This window comes from Typopeltis vanoorti, chromosome 5 (genome assembly GCF_054136105.1).
Source record: "Typopeltis vanoorti isolate ZY-2024b chromosome 5, IOZ_Tvanoo_1.0, whole genome shotgun sequence".
Lineage (NCBI taxonomy): Eukaryota > Metazoa > Arthropoda > Arachnida > Uropygi > Thelyphonidae > Typopeltis > Typopeltis vanoorti.
In genome coordinates this window covers 29028506-29054136 of record NC_143553.1, presented here as the reverse complement: position 1 = coordinate 29054136, position 25631 = coordinate 29028506, and the positions used below count along the sequence as shown (strand labels likewise).

General features: G+C 36.6%; 1 protein-coding gene across 1 annotated transcript in view; it reads right to left on the bottom strand.

Annotated features, from left to right (window-relative positions):
- LOC150106277 (cGMP-specific 3',5'-cyclic phosphodiesterase-like) overlaps positions 1-25631 on the bottom strand; it is a 474780-nt gene that overhangs the window by 28288 nt on the left and 420861 nt on the right. Inside the window, exon 18 of the mRNA XM_090392969.1 lies at positions 21780-21863. Coding sequence (XP_090249095.1) covers positions 21780-21863 — 84 coding nt within the window. The remainder of the gene's footprint in view (positions 1-21779; positions 21864-25631) is intronic.

Sequence of the window (25631 nt, the reverse complement as noted above, 5' to 3'; positions counted from 1 at the left end):
TGATAGTGAGAATATACTGAAAGAGAGGCTTGGGATATGTTGATGCTTGGAGTGCATTCGATGACAGAAGAGAACTTTAAGTAAAGGATGGGCTGCAGTTGAATATGAAGGGATGCAATCATCTGGAAAGATTGTCATCTAAGCAGGTGAGTGTTAGGAAAGAAAAACTAGTCACAGATGATAGCAGGAGCTGACCTCTTATGTGGATAGTCATTTGGGAGATAGGAGAATATCATAGTCAAATGGAGTTGAGCAGGCATAGGAATAGTGAACATGCACTCATGCTCCTCTATAAAAAGCCAGAAGTAAAGGGAATGAATTGGTACCATTAATAGTCTTAGCCAGTCCAATTGGAATCAGTGAAACATGGTTAACAGAAGTTGATCTCCTGACAGGAATAGAAGTAATAGTATATTTTGGCAAGATAGGATGGATTAATAGTGAAGCGTGCTTGTGGTTCAGTGATGAGTTGTGTCCTTGAAGAGTAGAGAATTTGGAAGGAAATGGCACTGATGGTATGGAAAGTATATGGTGTGAGTTGGATGTTGTATAGGTCAGGGAATACAGAGACTGATGAGAGCAGGAAATGTTTAGACAGATGTTTGTAAGTACAAAGAAAATGCTTGCTATGTGAGATTTAAACTATATCTTCTAACTATATATTTTAACAGATGAAAACAAGGTTATGAAAAAAGTATAGTGAGATGATGAGCAGTGGCATGAGGAATATGTGACAAGCCAGGGAATGACTAATAAAAACTGAGGGAGAAAAATCTGGAATACAAGAAGAGGCTAGCCTTGTGATCTTCAGAATATCCTAAGGACTTCTATCATTACATGGCCAATAGAAGGAGGAGAAGTGATTGTGGAACAATGGCATTGCTATAAATGGAGTACAGATGATATATCAAGTTGTTTCATGATCATTTTTATTGGGAAAGGGATTGATATTTTATTCTGGAAAAAGAATATTTCATTAACAGAGGAATGGGGAGGGTTCAAGGTTTACAATTGCATGAGGAGAACATTTTCAAATTCTAAGTACTCTGGATCAATATAGCAGTGGGATTGGATGGGATTTCACCATGTAAGTTAAAAAAATGTGCTGAGGAACTGAGAGCTCCATTGACCTAGCTGTTTAATGAAAGTCTAGCTGTGATCAAGGTTCCAAAGAAATTAAAGATAGGAAGATGGTGCATAAGAGTGGTGGTAGAATGGAAATAGCAAAATCAAGAGTTTATATTTCTTTTGTAGTTAAGATTTTGGAGGGAATTAGTGAGAGATCATGTCCAAAATTTGGAAGATAATGGTAATATTCAAATGTGAGGATTGGTATGGATTTCTTGAAACAAGAACATCCCCTTAGAGTGTTCTTAGAAAATATACAGTGGGTGTACCAACATTTCCTATCATGATAGTTACAAAACCTAGGTATAACAAGGGCAAGGCTGAGTTACACACACAGTAATTATCCACTTAATGTCACTTTTCTTTTGGAAAGCATTAAAAATATTTCGTCAAGTTGAAACATGAATTTGATATCATCTATTTGCAACAAGTGAGGAACTGGGAGCAAAGTAACCCCACATGATGTCATGCCATAAAAGAAATATTAAATAGCAATGTGCACTTAATATATATATATATATATATATATATATATATATATATATATATTAAAAATAATAATATACTGACTAAAAATACCGAGAAAGGAAGGAAAAACTTTAATAAACATGACTAGTTTCATCGGAACGCCGAATTCTTCAGGTGTGTAAATAATTGTAAAAAACTGGAAAAAATAATAAGTTAAATAACATGGACCTCTCACATAAACAAATTGGAAATCACAACAGTCAAATTTGAAACTGGTGTCTGCGTGATAGGTCTAGCACGAGGCCAGAGTGAGTGACCACTGACTTGAGAGTGCCAAAACTGAATCGCTGAGCAGATTTGATTAGAGTTTTCCATATATCTGGTAAGATTATGATCATTTAACCAAAAAGAAATGAACTTTCATGAAAATTACAATAAATTTCTCAACAAATAAAACGTTGTACTTGCGACACGCGTATTATATCATTGTATCACGCACAGTGATAACTTTATATAATTTTTAGAATTGTTGGTTAGTTTCCTAGTTTTTGTTACTTTCTAGTGCTTACCACTGTATCCTGTCAGTGAAACATCAGATATTAAATTATTATCTACTTGACTAACATACAGAATTAAGTCTTTAATTTATTAACATGAAGGTAGATTATTATGTCTGTACACGAATGCTAGGAGTATCAGAAACAAAGGGGTAGAGTTTGTTGCCTTAGTCAATATGTTGCGACTTCAGATTGTAGGAATTAGTGAGACCTGGCTATCAGAATCAGAACTATTAACTAGTATCGAGTGTCATGTGTACAGTATTTTTAGCAAGGATAGAGTGGATAGGAGAGGAGGGGTCGTGCTGCTAATGATAATGGATGACTTAAATCCAGTTAGAGTTGAGACCTATGAATGTAGTAATACTACTAACAATATTTCACGTGCCAGTGAGTTTGAAACCATCTGGTGTGAGGTGGAATCGAATAAGACAAATTACACAGCGGGGTGTTGTTACAGACCTGGTGGATCAGTTGCTGGTGATGAAGAAATGCACCACCAAATAGAAAAGGTGAGCACGAAAAGAATAATAATAATGGGAGACTTTAATTATACAAATATTGATTGGGTAGCAGTAGAATCTCATGAGAAGAATGGAAATGCATTTATTGAGCTGTTGCGGGACAACTTCCTCACGGAGCATGTGACAGAAGGAACTCGAGGTCAAAGAGTGCTAGATTTCATTATAGTGTCAGAGGGCATTTCACTTAAAGACGTAACTATTCTGCCTCCAGTTGGTGACAGTGATCATGCGGTACTCACTTGGGAAGTGACTAAGTTTATGAAGGTTCCATTCAGAAAAGGTTACATGTTGAATTACAAAGCAGGAAATTATGACTACCTGAGGAGTATACTGAGTTCAGTGGAATGGGATCGGTTGCTGGATGGAAAGGATATCGACTGTGTATAGGAAGCATTTAAATGATGCGATATCAGAATGTGTCTCGAGAGTTCAAAGAATAAATAGAGTAGGGGTCAAATGGGTGTGTAATCTTATTAAGCAAGAGATTCGTAAGAAAAGGACGATGTGGAAGGAATACCGTTTGCATAAGGATGATGTTCGTTATGAACATTATAAGCAGCAGGCTAGAATAGTCAACTGCTGTACGAAAAGCATAGTCTGATTATGAAAATAAACTGGCTCTACGTGTAAAAGACAACCCACAAGAATTCTATCGATGCAAGTAAAAGAAAGAATGAATATGAAAGAATAACTCTTCTAAATCCAGATGGAGTGAGGTCACTGATGCAGAAGAGGTTGTTCAGTTAATGAGTGCCCATTTCATTAAAAACTATCAACCTAGTGAACGCAACATTGAGCTCACTGTTACCTCTTCACTAGATGAAGAAACGCAGGTGTGTGAGGCCGAGGTATTAGAGCTGTTGCACAAACTGAATAAGAATTCAGCAATAGGGACTGATAGAATATCAACATGTGTGCTAAAAGAGTGTTCAGCTGAATTGATTATTCCTTTGACCAGGATGTTTAATATGAGTCTCAGAACAGGGAAGATTCCACAGGAATGGAAGGAATGTATGGTAATTCCATTGAATAAGTGTGGTGCAAAGACCGACGTATCAAACTATCGACCAATTAGTATCTCAGGAGTGGTGGTGAAAATTAGTTAGGGCCCACATTCAGAAATGGGTTGACAGTGAATCTCTACTTTGCAATGAACAACATGGGTTTACTAAGGGAAGGTCATGTTTTAGCAACATGCTCACATTCTATGACAATGTTACCATTGAACTAGATGAGGGGAATGGATAAACCATGATACTTTGGGATTTTGCTAAGGCTTTTGATAGAATACAACATGACAGACTGTTGGAGAAAATGGGTTTGGGTTATACAACATTAGCATGGATAAGAGGATGGCTGACTGACAGATATCAAAAAAGTGGTATACGGGGGATCTGAGTCTGCAAGGTTTGAGGTAACAAGTGTACCACAAGGATCAGTGCTTGGTCCACTGTTATTCAATCTGTACATTAATGATATTGAGAAGGATTTGACAAGCGACATACAGTTATTTGCTGATGATGCAAAGATAGGCAGGGTAGTCATGAATGCTGCTGATATGCAGTCCTTGCAGAATGATTTGAATAAGCTGGAATTGCAGGCATGGGAAAATGGGTGTCAGTTCAATGTCAGTAAATGTAAAGTCATTCACTTCGGCATGATTACCTATCCAATGTCATATTATATTGGTCGGATTAGGCTAAAAGAAACTGATGAGGCTAGGGATCTTGGAGTGTTAATAGATAGGAAGTTGAAATTCAAGGGCCATGTGGCAAAGATTGCAAATACAACTCAAAAGATAATTGCAATGCTCAAATGAACATTCACATGTAAAGATAAGGATGTTATTTTGCCTCTTTACAAGGCCTTGATAAGACCTCACTTGGACTATTGTGCGCAGGTCTGGTCTCCTGGTTTCCGATATATTGGAGAGAGTACAAAGGCGAGTGTTTAAAATGATATCAGGATTCTGGAATACTGATTATGAAGACAGGTTGAAAATTTGTAGATTGCAGACTAGCAAATAGGAGAAAGAGGGATGATATGATTGAAACTTACAAACTGCTGAAAGGGTCATACAAGATTTCAATTGATGGGATTTTTCAATTTATGGAGGGTGGGGAAAGGATGAGAGGGCATCCTTGGAAGCTGAGAATGAAGGCTGCCACGAAGGGTGTAAGGGCCAGATTTTTCTCTCAGAGGGTGGTGCGTGATTGGAATGGATTGACATTGGATGTTGTGAGTGCAAACAGTGTGAATGAATTCAAGAATAATATGATAGCTGGTGTGTGTAGTATGTGGCCTCCCTCGATGAGTCTCTGACTCCCTGGAGGTCTCTCTTAATAATAACAATATAATAAACCTCTCTAACTTTCATGGACTTTGAAAAGCATTGGACTCCATCAAAACCTCAGCTATCCTAAAATCAGTACTGAAATAGGGAACAGCAGAGAAACATACATACATAGAAACCTTGAAATATATATATATATATATATATATACATACATGCAGAAAGTTTTTTACTTGGGTGTAAATTACGGTAAAGATACCAAGAAATTTTATACAGGTATCCCTTAACGCAGATTTGATTATCGTGGCAATCCCTTGATATACACCAAGAGTTTTGATTAACGTGCCTTTAAATTTACCACGCAAAATCATGCTCATGCCACGAGGTCATCCAAATTCTCTTAATGATCTGTGTGAGAATGTGAAAGTTTTATTTATCCCACGAAATACGACAACATTGCTACAACCCATGGACATGGGCATCATTGCAACTTTCAAAGCCTATTTTCTTAAAAAGACATTCTCAAAGGCAGTAGAAACAACAACAGGAGAAAATGCGATTACGCTCCACGAATTTTGGAAAAAAAATTAACATTAAACACGCAATTGAGAACATTCGTGACTAGTGGGAGCAAGTTTCTTCTAATTGCATGAAAGCTGTTTGTAAGAATGCGCTAATGAATTAGGTTGTTTTCAAAATCCTGTGAACAACGTGGTCAAAGAAATCGTTGCAATTGGTGAAGACCTCTGTTTTGATGGTGTTGATGCAGATGTTAAAGAATTATTGGATTCAAATTCAAAAGATTTCAGTGACAACAATCTTGAAATTGAACAACGAACAAATGGAATGTGAAGATGAGGTTCCAAAGGAAATAACAGTCAAAGAACTGGATGAAATATTTTGCAGTTTAGAATCGCTTAAGCAGCAAGTAATGGATATGTATCCAGATGTTAATCGAAGAATGCTTGTTTGCCGAAGTCTGGAAAGTCATTTTGCTTGTTATCGTAGAATTTATGCCAATAAGAAAAAGCTAAAACTGTTCAAACGACTCCTTATAACTTCTTTTGATTAAAAAAAATTGCAGTAACTAATGTAGGTACAAGTATTTATTAAACATTTACTTTGCATTCATTTTTTATCATTCCTAAAAGATACCATATAAAATGAACTATTAGTACAGTAATCGATCAGGGATGAATTGTGCTTTTTATCATTGATTATTAGATTTGATTAATGCGATTTTGATATACGTGGTAACATAGAGGGATTAATTAACCGCGTTAATCGAAGAATACCTGTATTTAGTTTTAATCCTTTTCCCAAGCAAGCAAAACAAAGTTTTGCCCGTAAAATATATTCACATCTGAGCTACTTGTATATAGAGGCTAATGACTTCATATCACTTGCCTTAGTATGTATCCCATAATGCAAAGCACCCCCCCTTCAGGTGTGTATAATGCAATGCATAATGGGAAGGGCCACTACCCAGACCTGTTTAGACCTTTATTGAGGTGAAAAAGTAAAGGGTTGCCCACCATAAGCCTAGAATAGTTAGTATAGGGGTGCAAGAGAGCCTGATAGTATTGGGAGAAAAAAAGACAGATAGATAGCATGAGAGAGAGAGAGAAAAGGCCTCAGCTCTTTTATATCATCATATCACCAAAGGCTATCAGTTTTCCTTTTTCACCAATCTCATTTAGATGAACAACAAAAATACAACTGAAACTAAAGCGCAAAGATTACTGATAACCAGGTGGTTAGCTCCATTTGCGTTACCCACCTTGAGTTGGCATTCTCTGCCTGGGATTGCTCTCTAGTCATCCCTGCAATCGACTATAAGACTACATTGAATTACGAGGATGGAACTATTTAAAAAACCTCTCATAGCAAGAATAGACAGAATTTTATCTTTCCCTGCTGAATATTGCATAATGTGGGTGGTCTACACCATCAAGTGATAAATTTGATATCTCCTAGAATGCTTCTTTCTAAATACAAAAAAACTTCTGACTGAACAATAAAATTTCCACAATACAATATTCTAAAGCATTTGGATGTCATGTTGCTGGGTTTCAAATCCATGTTTTTTTCTAACCTTCCATAAATGGTATTTTAATTCATTAATTATAAAAATCAAAAGTCTCTTCCCATTGCTGATAAGTGGTGGGTACTGCAAAAAAAAACACCTGTTCTGTCGTAAGTAATGGAATGCCCAACACATTACACAATCTGTTCCAAATACGCAGGGCAAGAGGGCAGTTGTAGAACGAATGTTCTACTGTTTCCAATTGGTAACAGATGTCATAGATTGGAACTCCAATGTTCAAGTACCTCAATTTGATGGCATTGACTGGCAGGTAGCCATATGCAATTCTCCAAGCAAGATCCTTCCTGTTAAGGTACCTTTGGAACTTCATCAAGTTATGAAACAAAATATTGTTGTCAGTATCCAACTGTGGAACTTTGCAGCGAAAGAGATTAAAGATTTCTTTATACCAAATTTTACTCTTTTTTTAATGGAAAGAATGTCAATTCCGGAGTGTTTTAGCAGTCTTAGAGTTAAGTGCAGAGTGTTGTAGTATTCAGGAACAATCTCAGCTTTTGGACCTTTATAATCATTAACTCCAAACAGGGGAAGATGAAAAACCCAGGTAGTACTGGAGAAGGTCTGCACATGTGTGATTAGTTTGCAATATTTTATGGATTTTTGAAGCTGTATTGCTTAAATAGCAGAATTTTAAGACTGGAAGTCCAAATCCTCCGTGCTACGTTGATAGTCAGCTGGACCAAAAAAATTGCAGAGGTTTACTATATAATCTTTATTGAGGTCTCATCAGTGGGAGCCAGACCCAGGAGATGGTTTGATGGTTTATAGTTTATTTGGCAAAAAAACTACATAGGTTATACTGTGCCATACTAAGGTTACAACTATACATAAGTAGTTAAAGAAAATTGTAACAATATGCCTGTACAAAAATTAGGTCCCACAAAGCAGCATCTACATAGAAACAGAATTGCTGCAGAGGGCACAGCAAGACACAAGGTAAAGGTTATAGTAGTACAAAAATTGTCAACAATACAAGTACAAGCCAAGGAATGCAGCGTCTACATACAGTTAAAATTATAACAGATGTTTTTACAACCATTCATAAATAGGCAAAAAAAAATTATTATACAACATGCATGCATAAAAATAAAATTTGGCAATGTGGTATCTACATATAAACAAAATTACAAGAAGGTTACACAAAATATACAAGGTGTCCTACAGCAATACATAATTAGTAAATAATATGTATGCACAAAAGTTAAGCTGAGCAATGCCGTATCTACACATAAACAAAATTACTGCAGCATTTAAGGCAGTACATAATTAGAGAACAATATACGTTAATAAACAAAATGCATGTACAACACCAAGCAAAGGAATGCAGTATCTACATATAAGATTACTACAATAAGATTACAACAAATATTATTACAGTAATACCTAGAGTTAAAGAGGAATTATTATACATTATGTATACATAAAAATTAAGTTTAGCAGTGTGGTATTTACATATTAAAAAAATTACAAGGTAACACAAGGCTACAGAAATACATGATTGGTCAGAAATTAACCTAACAAATAATATATACATCAGTACTCAACTCCTGCACATATACATCACAAAACATTACATATTTTGTAATATATACGTATACGTACAAAAGTTAAGTGAAGCAATACAGTATTTACATATAAAAATTACAGTCAAATGTGTTTGTATAAATTAATTCTTTGTAAACAATTAAAAACACCATGCAATCTACCCGAGTCTGTCAGCATCTGCCTGAGTGTATATGGTCTGGCTAGGTAAGCAAAAATTTCATTCCTCTCCCATGCAAAGTGCTGGCACTCTACCAGTATATGATAAATAGTTTCATTTTTCACACATGGGAGGGTCATTAGCTCTCAATAAATAAGAATGTGTAAGATGACTGCGACCTATGCGGAGCCTATTGAGAACAACTTCCTCTCTTCTCTTTATTCGTTGACTAGAATGCCAATGCTTGATTTCAGGTTTAATGTCATATAATTTGTTTGTTAATGCTTCCTGCCATGACTGCCATTGAGCAATTAGCTTTGATTGAATAAACTGCCTGTAGTCTGTATATAGTACTCTCAAACAGTACGTGGAGAAAGTTTGAGCTGATTTAGCAGTTGCATCTGCATCCTCATTTCCCTTAATTCTAATGTGGCTGGGAATCCAGCACAACTGAACATAAAAATGAAGGATTTTCATTTTGTGAAACAGGTGTAACACCTCATAAAGTAGTGGATGTGGATTATGCATAGGAGAGGAGATAGCCTGTAAAGAGCTCAATGAGTCTGTATAAATTATACACTTTTGGTAGCAGTTTTCTTTTATATGAACAAGTGCAAGCTGAATGGCATGTAACTCTGCTATATAATTATTGCAATCAGGTGCAATCTGGTTGGAGACAATAATGTCAGGAAGCACAGCCAACAGAGGTATTAGTTCTTCAACCATCAGTATAGATAGGCAAGAAATCAGAATGTGCTGCTCTGTGTGCATTAAACAATTGGAGGTAGATAGATGGAGTATGAGATTTCTGTAGCTGACAAAGTGAGAGGTTGCGGGATGCTGTTATGTTTAGTGTAGGCAATGTTGTCACTGCCCAACCATTTATACCAGGAGTTTGCATAGTCTCTTTAATACGCATACCAAAAGGAGATAAGAAGGAAAAAGGAAGAGTGGTTAGATGAAATAAGTAAAAGATACAACAGCAAAGGCAGAAAGAAATGACATAAAAGGTGTTTATAAAAAAATGAATATGATGACAGGAAGGAGAAAGATGCAAAGGACTGGAGCAGTCAAGAATGAAAGAGGTCAAATTTTGATAGAAAAAGAGAAGATATTACAGAGATGAGAAGAATATGTAAGTAAACTTTATGAAGACAGAAAGAGGAGAACAAATGAAAGAGCATAGTGGGCAGAGGCTGCACATCATGAGGGAGGAATTGAATCTAGCAATTCAAAAGATGAACGGAGGAAAATCCCCTGGAATAGATGGTATACAGCAGTGGTGGCTGGTGAAATTTTTAAGTGGGGGTGCTGCATATAAAATTAAAATAAAAAAAATTTTTTTTTCCTAATCAGTAACCAATTTATTAATAAATAAATTTACATATTAAAAAAATGCTTTATTAAAAATATTTCACCCTCACCATGAACAAACACCAATAATAAAAGTTTCGTATCTCACAGAAATAATGTGTGCAAGCATATGATATGCTGCCCAACCAAGCAGTGTCAGAATGACCTTGTAACGTGCAAGCGCAAACGATTATCGGTGAGTCTGGCTGCATTTCGCCAAACAATAATTCTGACACTGCATTAGATCACAGTGTATTTGTTTCATGTAACGATAATTGAAAAAATATAATTCTTTTCATATTTTCAACAGCAACTTTCATCATAATTCAGCCTTGTATCTATAATAAATAAATAATTGTATGTTATTTTAACAGAATAAAATAAGATTTGCAAAAAATAGTTCACCACAAACACACACCAATAATAAAAGTTTTGTATCTCACAGAAATAACATGCGCAAGCATATGATACACTGCCCAACCAAGCAGTGTCGGAACGACTTGTAACGTGCAATCACAAGTGCAAACGAATATCAGTGAGACTGGCTGCGATTGGTCACACTTTATAATTCCAACACTGCGTTAGATCGCAGTGTATTTGTTTCGTAATCTAAAGCGTTAATCAAACAATTCCAATTATTAACTATTCATCACTGTCAAAACATAAGCTGTAACCTTTAACATGTTGTATTGCATTTATATAATGTTTTAAGCATTGTTATCATTTATAAACACAAAATTTAATTTTTTCCTTGGGGGATGCTGCAGTGTTGCAGTGCTTATGTACAGGCTGCCACTGGTATACAGATAGAACTTATAAGGAATATAGGTGAAAAAGGTATGGAAGTGTTATGGCAAATTATTAACGGAATTTATGAGGGACAAGAATTACCAGAGGAGTTTAGAAGATCAATTTTTATCCCCATTCCAAAAAAGACGGGAGTTTTAGACTGTAACAATTTTAGAACGATAAGTCTTATATCTCACACAGCAAAAATTCTGGCACAAATAATTTTGGAGAGAATTAAGAGTAAAATAGAAAAAGAAATGAATGAGGAACAGTTTGGATTCCAAACCAACAGAGGAACTAGAGAGGCACTAGAACTTGTCTAAGAATTATTGGTGAGAAAACACTAAACCATGGGAGAAAGTTGTTTTTGGGATTTCTAGACTTTGAAAAGGCATTTGTTACAGTGAAACATAAAAGGTTTTTTGACATTCTAGAAAATATTGATATTACTCTTATGACTTGGAAATTTTAAAGAGATTACACTGGACACAAACAGCGTCGGTATGTGTAAATGGAGAGGAAACAGGAGAATTCCCAGTGGGGAGAGAGGAGTTAGACAAGGATGCAAGTTATGACCATTATTGTTTAACCTTTATAGTGAACAGATGTTTAGAGAGGCACTTGAGGATGTAGAAGAAGGAATAAAAATAAATGGAAGAATCATTAATAACTTAAGATAAGTGGATGATGTAGTGGTGATGGCAGAAAGTGAAAATGGATTACAACAAATTGTTCAAAGAATTGAAAACTCCTGTAAAGAGTATGGACTAAGGATTAACACAAAGAAGATAAAGATAATGATAATGGGCAGAAAAATAGGAGATAATGTACAGATAACATATGGAGGAAAGATTTCAATATTTAGGTAGCTGGATCTCAGAGAAAGGAACTTCAGAGTTGGACATTAGAAATAGAATAGGCAAAGCTAAATCAGCATTTATGGAAATGAAGAGAATTTTAATAAACAAGAATATTAAAATAAGAGTTGGAATAGTTAAAGTAACAGTCAGGAGTATTGCAAGTTATGGAAGTGAGTCATGGACACTCAGAAAGAGAGATATGAAAAGAATTAATGCATTGGAAATGTGTTATAAAAAGATGGAAAAGATTAGCTATACAGAGAATATCAAATCAAGAGGTTTTAAGAGCTGGGATGGAAAGAACACTGCTTAAGAATATTATGCAAAGAAAGATCAGATTTGCAGGACATCCTCTGAGAGGTTCTTCAGGACACCTGACAAGAACTATATTACAAGAGAAAGTTGAGGGGAAGAGAAGATGTGGAAGATCAACTAGAGAGTGGTTCAATGATATCGTGGAATGGACTGGTTTAAGAATGACGGAGGCGACAAACCAAGAGAAATGGAGAAGAGCTGCTCATCTGCTGCAACCCTCTTGCTAGAGGATGCTACCGGACGATGATGATGACAAAAAGGATATATGGCACTTTGAAGTGTGTGGTATTGAGCTTCCCAGTACAGAGAAAAGAGAATAGTCCATGTAAGATGATCTGGGAGAGACTTTATCTTTAGGGCACAATTAAGAGACAACTGTTCTCATCCCATCGCAGTGATAGAGCTGGTTCATTTGCTTCAACGTAAAGACTCTGAGTGGGTGATGTGCGAAAGGCACCAGTAGCTATCCGTATACCCTGATGATGGATGGAATTCAACCATCGCAGGTTACTCTGTATTGCAGAACCATACACTTGAGACCCATAATCCAGCTTTAAATGTATAAGTGCACGATAAAGATGGAGCAATGAAGCTCAATCAGCACCCACTCAGTAGAGGATAGAGTATGAAGAAGGTTCAATGCACTCTTAGTTGATGAATGTGTGCCAGAAATGTCAGTTTACTGTCAAAGATCAGTCCCAAGAATTCGGCTGCTGTAGCTAGTGGAATAATAGTGTGTCCCATTCTCAATTCAGGATCTGGGTGAAGAGTACGTTTTCGACAGAAGTGTACACAGACACTTTTTTCTGTTGAAAACCTAAACCTATTACTAAGAGTCCACAGAGATACATGATCAATTGCTTGCTTAAGTTGTCGTTCAATTACCCTCATGTTACAGGAGTGGCAGTCAATTGTGAAGTCATCAACATACAGAGCATTGTCTACAGTGGGAGAAAGTTGTTCAGTGATTGAGTTAATTTTAACACCGAAAAGTGTCACACTTAAGACAGAGCCTTGGGGAACACCCTGTTCTTGATGATATGATCGAGATAACATATTTCCCACTCTGACTTGGAAAATTCGCCTGGAAAGAAAGAAGAAAAAAAAAACGTTTAAGATACCAAGAAATTTTATACTTGGTTTTAATCCTATTCCCAAGTAAGCAAAACAAAGTTTTGCACGTGAAATATATTCAAGTCTGAGCTACTTGTATATAGCGGCTAATGACTTCATATCACTTGCCTTAATATTTTACACCCAAGGTAAAAAACTTTCTACATCTTTCTCTCATCCAGAGATTTTTATTAAGAAAGTTAAGCATCTTTTGTCTACTTGTATATGAGATATATATGACTTCTGGATTACTTCAACCTTGGTATCTCTCCCGGGTCTTGCTCCCACTGAAGAGATTTAAATAAAGTTCGAAACTGGTCTGGGTAGTGGTCCTTCCCATTATACATGCCTGAAAGGGGGGGGTGCTTTGCCTTATGGGATATATACTAAGGCAAGTGATATGAAGTCATTACCTCCATATACAAGTAGCTCAGACGTGAATATATTTCACATGCAAAACTTTGTTTTGCTTACTTGGGAAAAGGATTAAAACCAATATAAAATTTCTTGGTATCTTTAACACACACACACACACACAATAAATCCTTGACTTATGCAGTTAATTCATTCTGAAGGTTCTGATTTCAGAACAAACTGAAAAACATAAGTCAAATGCTTAAATACAATGTATTTTGACATATTTGTTCATTTCAAAGGATATTGGTCGAGCCTCTATTACTAATGGCTCAGTTAAGTAAGTTTGAGCGTGGTTAGTAGTTGAAAGGGGCCCAATCATTCGATGCTGTTGGCACCTCTCCCTCGATGAGTCTTCGGACTCCCTGGAGGTGTCAAATAATAATAATAATAATTAAAGCCAAACAGGTTCAGCTTATGAAAAGAAAACTTCAAGAAAATGAAATTTTACTGTGTATCTTATCAAGTACATAAACATGAAACCATACGTAATTGTAAGAAAACTAACACAAACAGTATTATGTACACAGTCTGTACTAATACATATTTACAGTCCATACTGCTGCAGTCCTCTACCCCCCTTGTAAATCAGTTTATATTGTGTAAAAACATCTAGGGGATAAGCATAAGATCTTCAGTATTCATCGTTACATGTCTTCAATTCAAACTACCAATAATTTTTCCATTTCTTTTATTCCTATGCCTAATTTTTTTGTAAACGCTCATAAATTGCATTATGAAGACCCTGAAAAGTGAACTTTTTGGGGTCTGCATAATGCAAACTTTATCTTTTATGATAGTTCTAATAGTTATTCGTTTTGTAAGTTTGTGTAATGTTTATGAACTTATCATTTTTATTTCATTTGATAATAGCTACTTTAGTCTCTACAGTTATAATGTGCCTCTTTTCATCACTGTAAATACATGTATGTATTCTCATAACTGTTACATTTTTCAGACATATTTAGAATTTATGTTTCATTTTTAATAAGAATATATAAGTTCACTACAATTTGTCTCAAGATAGAAACAAATAAAATGGCAATGACACTATCAGCTGTGCATTAGATTATGAATTTCATCTGTTATGTCTTGTTATACATCCTCCGTCCAAAAGAAACCGAACTTTTGATAGAAAATAAAACACAGGCCAATTATAATTATTCAAATCATTTATTTCAATCAATATACTCTCCCTCAGCTTCAATACAGCGTTTAGCACGGTCAATTAATTCGTTAAATGAAGTTAAATGAGTTTTTTAATATCGGTTTTGGGGATACTGTTGAGGGTTGTGGTTACTGCCACTTGAACGTTTTCAATGGTGTATCGTTTTCCTTTCATCAGCAAATGAAGTCAGGGGAAGAGAAAGAAGTCAAACGGTGCTAAATCAGGTGAATACAGCAAGTGATCGAACACACAAACTTGGTTTTTGCTCAAAAACTGTCTCAATGTTCGAACGATGAGATGATACATTATCGTGCAAAAGTGACTAGCTGCCTGCATCACGATATTCATGCCGCACGTGACGAATTCTCGCTATCAATCACTTCAAAATCTTGAGATAAAACTCACCATTGACTGTTTGAACAGGCGGAACAAATTCCTTGTGGATAATGCCCTTGGAATCGTAGAACCAAATCAGCATTGTCTTTACTTTTGACTTCTCCAAGCAACATATTTTGGGATGCCTCTCTTCTGGTGGTCTCCACTCAGCACTCTGGCACTTTGTTTCAGGCTCATACTCAAAACACCACGTTTCGTCACCAGTAACAATCGTTTCAAGAAAGTCTGAGTTCTTACGAGCGGTTTTAATGAGGTCCTTGCAGTGTTAAATTTCGATACATTTTTTGGTCATCGGTCAACTTGTGGGGAACAAATCGCGAATTCAATTTATGAAGGCTCAAACTCTCGGTCAAAATGTTGTGCTCAGTTGATTTTAGAATCCCCAATTCATCTTCAATCAATCTCACGGATGATTTCGGGTTTTCTTTGATGAAATCACGCACTTTTTGGATGTTAATTTCACTCAGTCCAGATTTTGCATGGCCTGGCTTTTCGTCGTACTCAAGGGTCTCACGACCACTTTGAAATCGCTTAAACCACTTGTAAACTTGAGTACGGGATAAGCATTCATCACCGTATGCTTTTTGAAGCATTTGATGCGTTTCGGTAAAACTTTTACCAAGTTTAACACAAAAGTCAATCGCAGTTCTCTGTTTGAAACTCATTTTCTGACCGTTCATCAAAACACACTGCCACTATAACTCGGCTTCTAATGAAACAAATGTCATAAACAGTTGACACAACATTAGTGAAGTACGCTTTCGACAACAAAAAGATACAACAGGTAGCGCCACTAGTTTCTTCTATTTTCGAAAAGGTCAGTTTCTTTTTGGACAGAGAATGTAGGAAAGCCATTTATTGTGCTCAGTGTCACTTGATAAAGGGTATGGCTATTCTAGGTCAAAGTACTGCAACTGCATATCCGCAAATCCAGTGTAATTCAAATCCATGTAAGTAAGATTTACTGTGTGTGTGTACATAGGTTTTCATAAACTAAGGAGCAAAGAGAAAAATCATGATAATTCAAAAACTGAATTATATACAGTATGAAACATTGTAAGCACTGTATTGTTTCAGGGGTGACCACATTTCTTATTGATTCAGCAGAAGCAATGGTAGTAACAACCATTGCTTCTGCAAAACTCTCTTAAGTCCCTTGAGGTATTGGGGAGGAGGGGAAGAGAACACCAAGACATCTACCTACAGCACCCCAGATATCCTCAACAGGATTAAGGTCAGGAGAGCTGGTGGAGGGTCTCCATATGTACAACAGTCTCTTCTTGAAGATACTAGTCAACAAACTTTGCTTGATGAGGATGAGCATTATCATCTTGTAGAATAAATGTCTCTCCCTAATGCACCTGCATATGGACAAACATAAGGGTCTAGGATCTCATCTCTCTAAGTTGCAGCATTCATGGTTCTGCTAAGAAGTACATACAGGTCAGTGCACCCACCCCATGAGATGCCTCTCGAAATCATACTACCTCCACCATAAGTGTTCCTGGTCCCCTCCATATCAAAGCATGCCCAATATTGCTTTGTAGGGCAAATCAGGATGCCATGTCTGTAAACAATACCAACCCCACTGTTCTTGGGTCCAGTTGATGTGGACCTGGCCCATTTCAAATGTTCTCTCCTGTGGCATGGGGGATAGGAGTATGCAGACTGCTGGCCACCTAGCATGCAGACCACATTTGTGAAGCCTTCTGCACATAGTGGAAGCAGATACCAATGTTCCTGTAGCAGATACAAGGTTAGAGCATAACTAATTCAGAATAGCACTCCTGTTTCAGCAAGCAGATAATTGGAGATATCAGTCATCCACCAGTGTAGCCCATGTCCTTCCTTCATTGCATCTCTGGGATACTATTTGTAGCTGTTGGAATTGATTCCACAGCCTGTGAACTACTGAACAAATCACATGCAATCACCTGGCTTCCTCCACTTGAGACTTTGACCAGCCTCTAGGCTTATGAAGGTTCACCACCTGAATTCATTGTTTATGGAATGCTCCCTATGAGAATTTGAATCTCTGGGATTCAAAAAAACTAACTGATAATGAAATAAAATGGGACATGATAAGCATATAAGTTATTGAAGTGATTTTATAGGTTTGATACAAAAGCCTTTTTTTTCCAGCATGGTAGGAGAGAGGTGAGAACAAAGGATCAGCACTAGAAATTGTATGGTGTTTTGTTAACAAAGAAGGTGAACAAGTTGAACAGGTATAATGGGCATTGTGTGAAAGGTTAGAAAAGATCTCCCACAATTAACCTCTGATTCCATGGAGATGTCTAGGAGATAACAATCTTATTTTCTGGCTGTTCAACATCACATCTTATTTCTTCAGATCTTCTATTAACTGTAGTCATTACTCTCCCAGCAACAGCTTTTCCACTCTATTTGACTAACACAAATAACATTTAAATGCAGTCCATTCCTCTTATACACCCTCACCCCATCCATCAAATTCATCTCATTACAAAATGCACTCCTTTCTCTTCACACAGCTCTGCTAGCATACTATTCATGACCTTTGCTCACTTCCTCAACTCACCACTGTTATACTTGGGTAATGCAGTGTAGTCACAGTTGTCTTTTATTTTATTATTATTATCTGACTTCCATGGAGTCAGAGACTCATCATGGAAGGTACACACTATCACACAATGCTCATCCAACCATGCCTTAAACTGATTCCATGTGTCTACATTCACAACGTAATCAAGCAATGCATTCGACTCGCCAACCATTCTCTGTACAAAGAACCTATTCCTTGCTCCTCTGCTCACATCCTCCTCATCCATTCTATGAAAAATCCCATATGTCTCAATCATATCCCCCCACCTCCTCCTCCTATTCATGAGGCTTTGCAATTTACATTTTCTCGATATGTCCTTGTGCTCCACATTCCAAAAGCTGCTAACCACCTTTGTGAATCTTCTCTGGACCCTTTCTAACATATCCTCATCACCACCATGAAAACTCGTTGACCAAATCTATGCACAATAATCCATATGAGGCCTTATACAATGGCATCGTAACCTCTTTGTTTCTGTATGTCAGGGTCCTCTACATCATTGCCATTATCCGATGTGACGTCTTCACAACTTGTGAAATGTGACCCTTGAATTTCAGGTCCTTGTCCACCACCACTCCCAGATCTTTCATATCCTCTACTTTCTTTAAAGTTTCCCCACCAACTGTATGCTTTGCATCCCATTGCTGCTTACCAAATTTCAAAACTCAACACGCTGCAACATGAAAAACTGATAGCTCCACTTACCTGCCCATTCATGCAATCTATTTAAGTCCTCCTGTAAGACCTCAACATCTGCTTGACTCTGCATTGCTCTACCAAATTTTATCTGCAAACAGCTGCATATCACTAGTTAAACCCATCCCAATATCATTAATATATATATTGAATAATTTATATATATATATGTGGGGGGGTGCTGCACCCCCATATACAAATATATATATATATATATATTGGGGGTGCCCCCATATACAAGCTTTCTGATACCTATCTGAAGCCAATCACTGATCCAACTCAGAAGTCTGTTATCCAATATCCCATCTGTTTCAATTTATTTATCAGCTTGTCGTGTGGCATTTTTCACAACAACCTTATGGTATACATTCTCTTTGTTTGCAACCAAGTCATTCATTCTTTCCGAATCTTCACTTGATCCTCATATTCAATGCCTCAATCATGCTTCTCATTTTATTTTACTTTTTTTTTTCTATATGACATCCACCCAAGAAACATTCTAAACCTATGTTACATTAGTACCACAGGTTGATGAAGGGTTTTTTTCTATTTTATTAATTTTTTTCTTCTTTTTTTGATATTTTTCATTTATTTTTTACCTAGTCTGGAAATGCTACTGTAATGATATTACTTATCATTCATTGTTATATATATTGTTCTCTACCTCTCTATCTTATATCTTGGCTACCATATAATCTGGGTTGACTCTTATGGATATTTCCTCTTCAGAAACTGGCAACTTTTTATTTTAACTGCACCAGCCAGCTTCCTATAACAATATAATTCAGGCTCAGGAAAATATTCCTAGGTTTTAGGCATGTACGTTAATCTAAATTCACACGCGAGTATATAGATCTTGGTTCCTTGCAGTCGTGACCTAAGATCTAATCTCTATTATATAATTTTCTAAACTCCTTCCCGCTATTTGGTTCGAATTTTACAAGTGGTAGGTTGCCTCGAATTCAGGCAAGACTCAGGTTCAAATAACAAAACATGTTTATTAATGCTAAAAGACAGGTACATTAAATCCTGTATCAAGTTATCAAAACTCCTGAATTTCTAGCTAATTTAATGTCTTATGCTTATCTATACAAACTGTTCAATACTAATCTGACTTTCTCACATAAACTGACATGCAAAATCATGTAATACAAATGGATAATTTAAACAATGTTACACTCAAGTCAAGTTCCTTCATTCACATTTACTTTAAATAGATACTTCTCATCATTTCTCTCTTAGTTAAGTTTACTCAATCAACAAAGGATTTTCACTATTTCAATCATATACACGTTAGAGATTTATGATATAGATTTGGCTGTATTAATTACTCTATCCTATCAAAGTTCTCTAAAATGTCCTCACTCTTGCTTTATCAAGACACAAATTCTACCTTCAAACAATCTCATGATATAAAACTGAAGAATCTTTACTTTACCAAGTCCCTCCGAAGGTCTATTAGCTGCCACGTGTTGCTTGGGTCATCCTTCGTCTTGTGGCTAAGTTGTTCTGTTCTCTGCTACCGGACACAAAATCAAGAAATGGGTGTTGCTACGAGCTTTCTCCGCTCCGCTCGCTCGGGTGGGTCGTTCAGTGTGTGGCACCATTCTGCATGAGCTGTTGATTCTCGTACAGATCTCTGTGAATTACCTCTCAGCGCAGGTCATGAATACGGCCAGCTGTCATCAACATAGCACCCTCGGCTTGTCCTATCTCTGATCACACGTTGAGAGTCCTCGATCTCCAAAATCTCGGACGAAAACAGGAAAAAAACCTAGAGCTTGGCGCGTATTGCCTTAAATACTTTTTCTCAGCACCCTCTTTTCTGTATTATTTTTCACATGATCCTTAGCTTACATCGCCCTTAGGTTGATCCCCTTGCTTTTCCTCCTTGCTATTAGGAGGGGGGGGTTACCTACGGCATTACGTACCTGTCGTAACGCCGAAAACTACAGCCTTCGGTGTTGCGACAGGAACTTGCGGCTTAGACGTGATCGTTGATCCTATTAGTCATTTCTCACCTAGCGACTTACGATTTTATGATAGTTTGATAATACATAAATTAAGCCATTATTCCTTTACATGAAATGCTAATCTGACATTATTCTTGATTTTTAGCTTTCCGTTTTACAATAAATAAATTCCAATATATTACTCATACTGATACATACTTTCATATACAACAACTTAGGGATTTCTCACCTTCCGCTGGTAAGCAGGTATTATGCAAATTTCTTTGTAATTTTGTAATGCTTACATGTTAGATCCTGAATGAATAACTTGTCAAGAAGTTCTCCATTCAGTATCTAACACTACTCTACAGACCAAACATTGAACTTTTTCAAGTCTCCAATCCAATATGCAGGGGATGATGCATATGTTTCTTGTAATGCCCTAACAATTTTTATATACATATCACATTTATTTGATGTGAAATTTTATTTTAAGCTTCTACTGCCATTTGACCAGAAACTAGATTTTTATTTTAAATGACAATGGCAAAAAAGCACTCATCTGGTCTTGGAATTCATCAAGCCTATATACTACAGCAACAACTACTTGTTATCTATTTAAAAGAAATCACTGCAGATTGGTATAATAGATTCATGCATCATGCGTATTAACTGCTCATGGCTTTGAATATTTATTTAGTTCAATAAACATAACCTGTTATTCTTCAGATATTTTTACAACTGTGCTTTTTTAATGTACCAATTTATGCTGGTTATGATTATATATCAGAAAAAAGGCAGCTTTTTTCTGATATATAAGTTTCTACTGCCATTTGACCAGAAACTAGATTTTTATTTTAAATGACAATCAAAAAAAAAGCACTCATCTGGTCTTGGAATTCATCAAGCCTATATACTACAGCAACAACTACTTGTTATCTATTTAAAAGAAATCACTGCAGATTGGGATAATAGATTCATGCATCATGCGTATTAACTGCTCATGGCTTTGAATATTTATTTAGTTCAATAAACATAACCTGTTATTCTTCAGATATTTTTACAACTGTGCTTTTTTAATGTACCAATTTATGCTGGTTATGATTATATATCAGAAAAAAGGCAATGAAAGATTAGATGTTTTGTTTAAACAAATAACATCTACTCTCGGAATAAAGGATTAAACTAAATTTATTATAACATCTACTCTCATTATCATGATATACTGGTTTATCTTATGAAAAAATTATTTTAAAAGATTTAGTGAGTGACAAAGGCAATTTATTCTCAGCCATTATAGATATATAATATCTGTTCAGTTTATTTCAAAGCACATACCTATATAAGCGAAATACTTTACCTTATACAACGGCACACATACACAGTCTATGAAGTCAACCTGCATCCTTGGTAATTCATGTTTTTTTTCTCTATCCATTAATGCCTGTGAAATAAAAAATATATTAAGTGTTTTAATTTCATTATTGGTTCAAATAGCCTTACATTTTTTGTTGTTGTTTTTCGAGAAAAAAGTAAATTAACATTTACTTACTTTTTTCACTTACTATTTTTTAATATAATGACATCAAGAAAAAAAGTAATTAATACTCCCTACTAAGGCTTGTGACTCTATGGAAGTCTTGAATCTTCTTCTTCTTCCTCTGCACGTTTTTTCTGCTTCCATTGCAGGGTCCACATCTTACGTAGATACGACGTTTGTTAGTATAACCCCCCAGCCAGCCTGTCGTCGAGCCTGCTGCTGATGGGGAAATGTATTTTTTTGACTGTAGCAGCATGTGTTCACGGGGCCAGTTTGCCTGTTTATGGGATGAAAAACCCTAGATAAACTGGGGGGAAAAACCCTGCTGTCCACGCCCAAGGTCGGCTAACTTGGCTGAGAAAGATCCTTAAGCTCCTCATGTCGTCGACAGGAATCGAACCTAGGACACTCCTTTACCAGGCACATGGTTGCAAAGCGCATAGCCACTAGGCTAACCGTGCAGACTATGGAAGCCTTGAATAATATCACTTCAGTCTTTCTCTCTCTTTCTCTTGCTCTCTCTTTATTCTCTCTCCTTTTTTACCAACAACTAAAACAGTTAAATCCAACCCTGTTACTCCAAACAGGATGATGTTTCATTATTAATTCAGATGAGATTTAAATTTATATGTATTTGAAAATACATTAGTATAAAAGATGAAAATCATTATTATTATCATGAGATCTCAATGGAATCAGCAAGTTCTCGTGTTCACATGCAGCAACCATGGAAAATACACAAGAAAGGCCATATCAGATTATGCGAGAAAATTAGCTGATCCAAAGTAATTAGATCCAAAGAAGTATATCCAAAAGTGGTTTTTCATTATGTAGCAAGTAAAAGGAAAAATGATTATGTTAGGGTGACTTTAATCAGTGCTGATGAAGGTGACAGAGGCAAAAGAAATAGTTAGTTGCTGAGTGATCACTTTGCTGAGGTGTAACATCCAGGTAGAGATTTTATTATTAATATTCAGGCCTCCATGGAGTCAAAAGACTCATTGCATGGGAGGTACTTCCTAGGAAACACCGAGTCTAACAAGACTCATCGTAGGAGGTCCCTCCTAGGAAACACAAAGTCTATCATACCACTCCTTAAACTCATTGACCGTTCTCGCTCTTACCACTCTATCAGGCAATGCATTCCATGCAAAGAAACCACTCCTCACCCCTTGCTCACAGTTTCCTTTCGTAACTTCCAGGGATGGCCCTTGTCAGCACTCCTTCTCGCTGTTCAACCAAGCGAAAGAACTCCCCAGTGTCAACCCTGTAACCACCTCTCAACAGTTTAAAAGTCTCAATCATATCACCTCTCCTTCTTCTATCCACCATACTCTGCAGTCCACATTCCCTCAACCGATCCTCATAACTAACAATGTACAGTCCTGAAACCATCTTTGTAATCTGCCTTTGTACCCTTTCCACAGTTAATTTATCCCCTTCAAATCCTGAGGACCAAATCTGAGAAGAATAGTCTAAGTATGGTCTGATTGCGGTCTTATACAATGGAATGATAACTCTTTTATCTCTGCAGGTCAGCACCCTTCTCATTCTTGCAGCAATCCTCTATGTTACCTTCACCACCTTTGCAATATGTCCCCTGAATTTCAGGTTTCTATCAATCATCAACCCCAGATCTCTTGTATCCCCTACTTCCTCCAGTATAGCTCCTCCAATAGAGTATGCAGTGTCCCAAACCTCAAGACCTTACATTTTGCTGCATTAAACCGACACCCCCATTCATTTGCCCATCTATCTAGCTTATTCAAATCCTCTTGCAGGGCTACCACATCTGCACTATTACTAATAATCCTTCCCAGCTTCACATCATCCGCAAACAACTCAATATTCCCCTGCAATCCACTGACAATGTCATTGATATAAAGGTTAAACAATATAGGTCCTAGTACTGAATCATGTTGGATCCCACTTGTAACCCTGTGCCTCCTTGAAACTGCCCCACCATACACAACTCTCTGATACCTACTTTGTAGTTGCTGGTCTGACAGACTTGGGAAAACTGAAGTAGATGAATGGAAGATGCTCAGCATATTGAAATATATCAAAGTGAATGCAGCAGTGGGACTGCATGCCATGTCTGCTTGTATATTACATGACTGTTCAAGAGAATTGGTAGTGCCTGTGGTGAGGTCGTTTAATGTAAGTCTGAGATCTGGCAAGGTTCCAAAAGGAGTGGAAAGATGGTAAAATAGTTCGATTATATAAAGGTGGTTCCAATACAGAACCAGCAAATTACAAACCAATTAATATTTTGGGATTGGTGGTTATAGTATTGGAAAGTTGGTTTGGTTAAAGGTAGACAATCCAACAGCAGGTGGACAGAAATATGATATTGAATGGTGGACAGCACAGCTTTGTTAAAAGTATATCCTGCTTTACATAATTTACTCACATTTTATAACAGCATGACAGCAGAATTAGAGAAGGGAAATATGGCTACACCATGATAATACTGGACTTCGCAAAGACTTTTGACTAAATACCTTATGGAAAACTATTACATACATTGGAGCAAATTGGAATGGATATGAAGCGGGCAGTAGGGATAGTGGGGTGGCTGACAGACAGACAGATACCAGAGAGCAGTATATGGTGGAGTGGAATCTAGAAGAATGAGGGTAACTGGGCAGAGTGCCTCAGGGTTCTGTTCTAAGGTCACTACTCTTTAATTTGTATATTAATCATATAGGGAAAGATTTAAGGCAAGGATATTCATTTGTTTGATAAAGATGCAAAACTTGGGAGGGAAATAGTTGATAAAGGTGATGTAGATATCCTGCAGGATGATTTAAATAATTGGCATTATGGGCAAAGGATAATGATTGCAAATTTAATGTTGCAAAATGTAAGGTTATTGTTAGATATCTATGCACTTTGGGTTGAAAAGGTTATATACTATGTATCCCATTGAATGTACTAGATTGCAGGAGACTGATAAGCTAGGGACTTGCAGGTAATGGTGGACACAGTTGGAGTTGAAAAAAGTTCATAAAATAGCTCAAAATATTATTTGGTTGTTGAAAAATGCTAACAAGTAAAGATAAGGAGGTTATTATTCCACTTTGTAAGGCCATATATTAACTACTGCACACAGATTTGGTTCTCTGGGTTTCTTTGTGATCAGTAGTTGGTGGCTAGGATTCAGGTTGAAAGTGTAGGGGGTTGCAAAGTTTAGTTGAAGGTGGAAAACAGGTGACACGATGGAGACTTATAATTTATTAAAGGGGTTTTATAAGATTGAAACAAAGGGAATTTTTTGATATATGACAAATAGAGAACTAGGGGTCACCTGTGAAAGCCATGTACCAATGTGGTTACTAAGGAAGTGAAGACTTGATTTTCCATGTGAGTTAGTGAGAGCGAGTTGAATGGATTCCTAGAATTAGTTGTGAGTAATCTGACAGTGAATGATTTTAAGGAGATGTGTGATAGGTTTTGTGTTTATGAAAGTTAGTGTGGGTCTCTGACAATGAGTCTCTGGACTCCATAGATACCTGTGATAATTTCTCTAAGCAAAAAACCTGCTTCTCATTTCGTTACTTGATCACTTATATAACTAAAGGAATGGCCCTTCTTATTGGAAAATCTCAACAGTGATTATCTGGTAAATATCTATTCATAACTTTTCTTAAATAGTATTACAGCAACAAA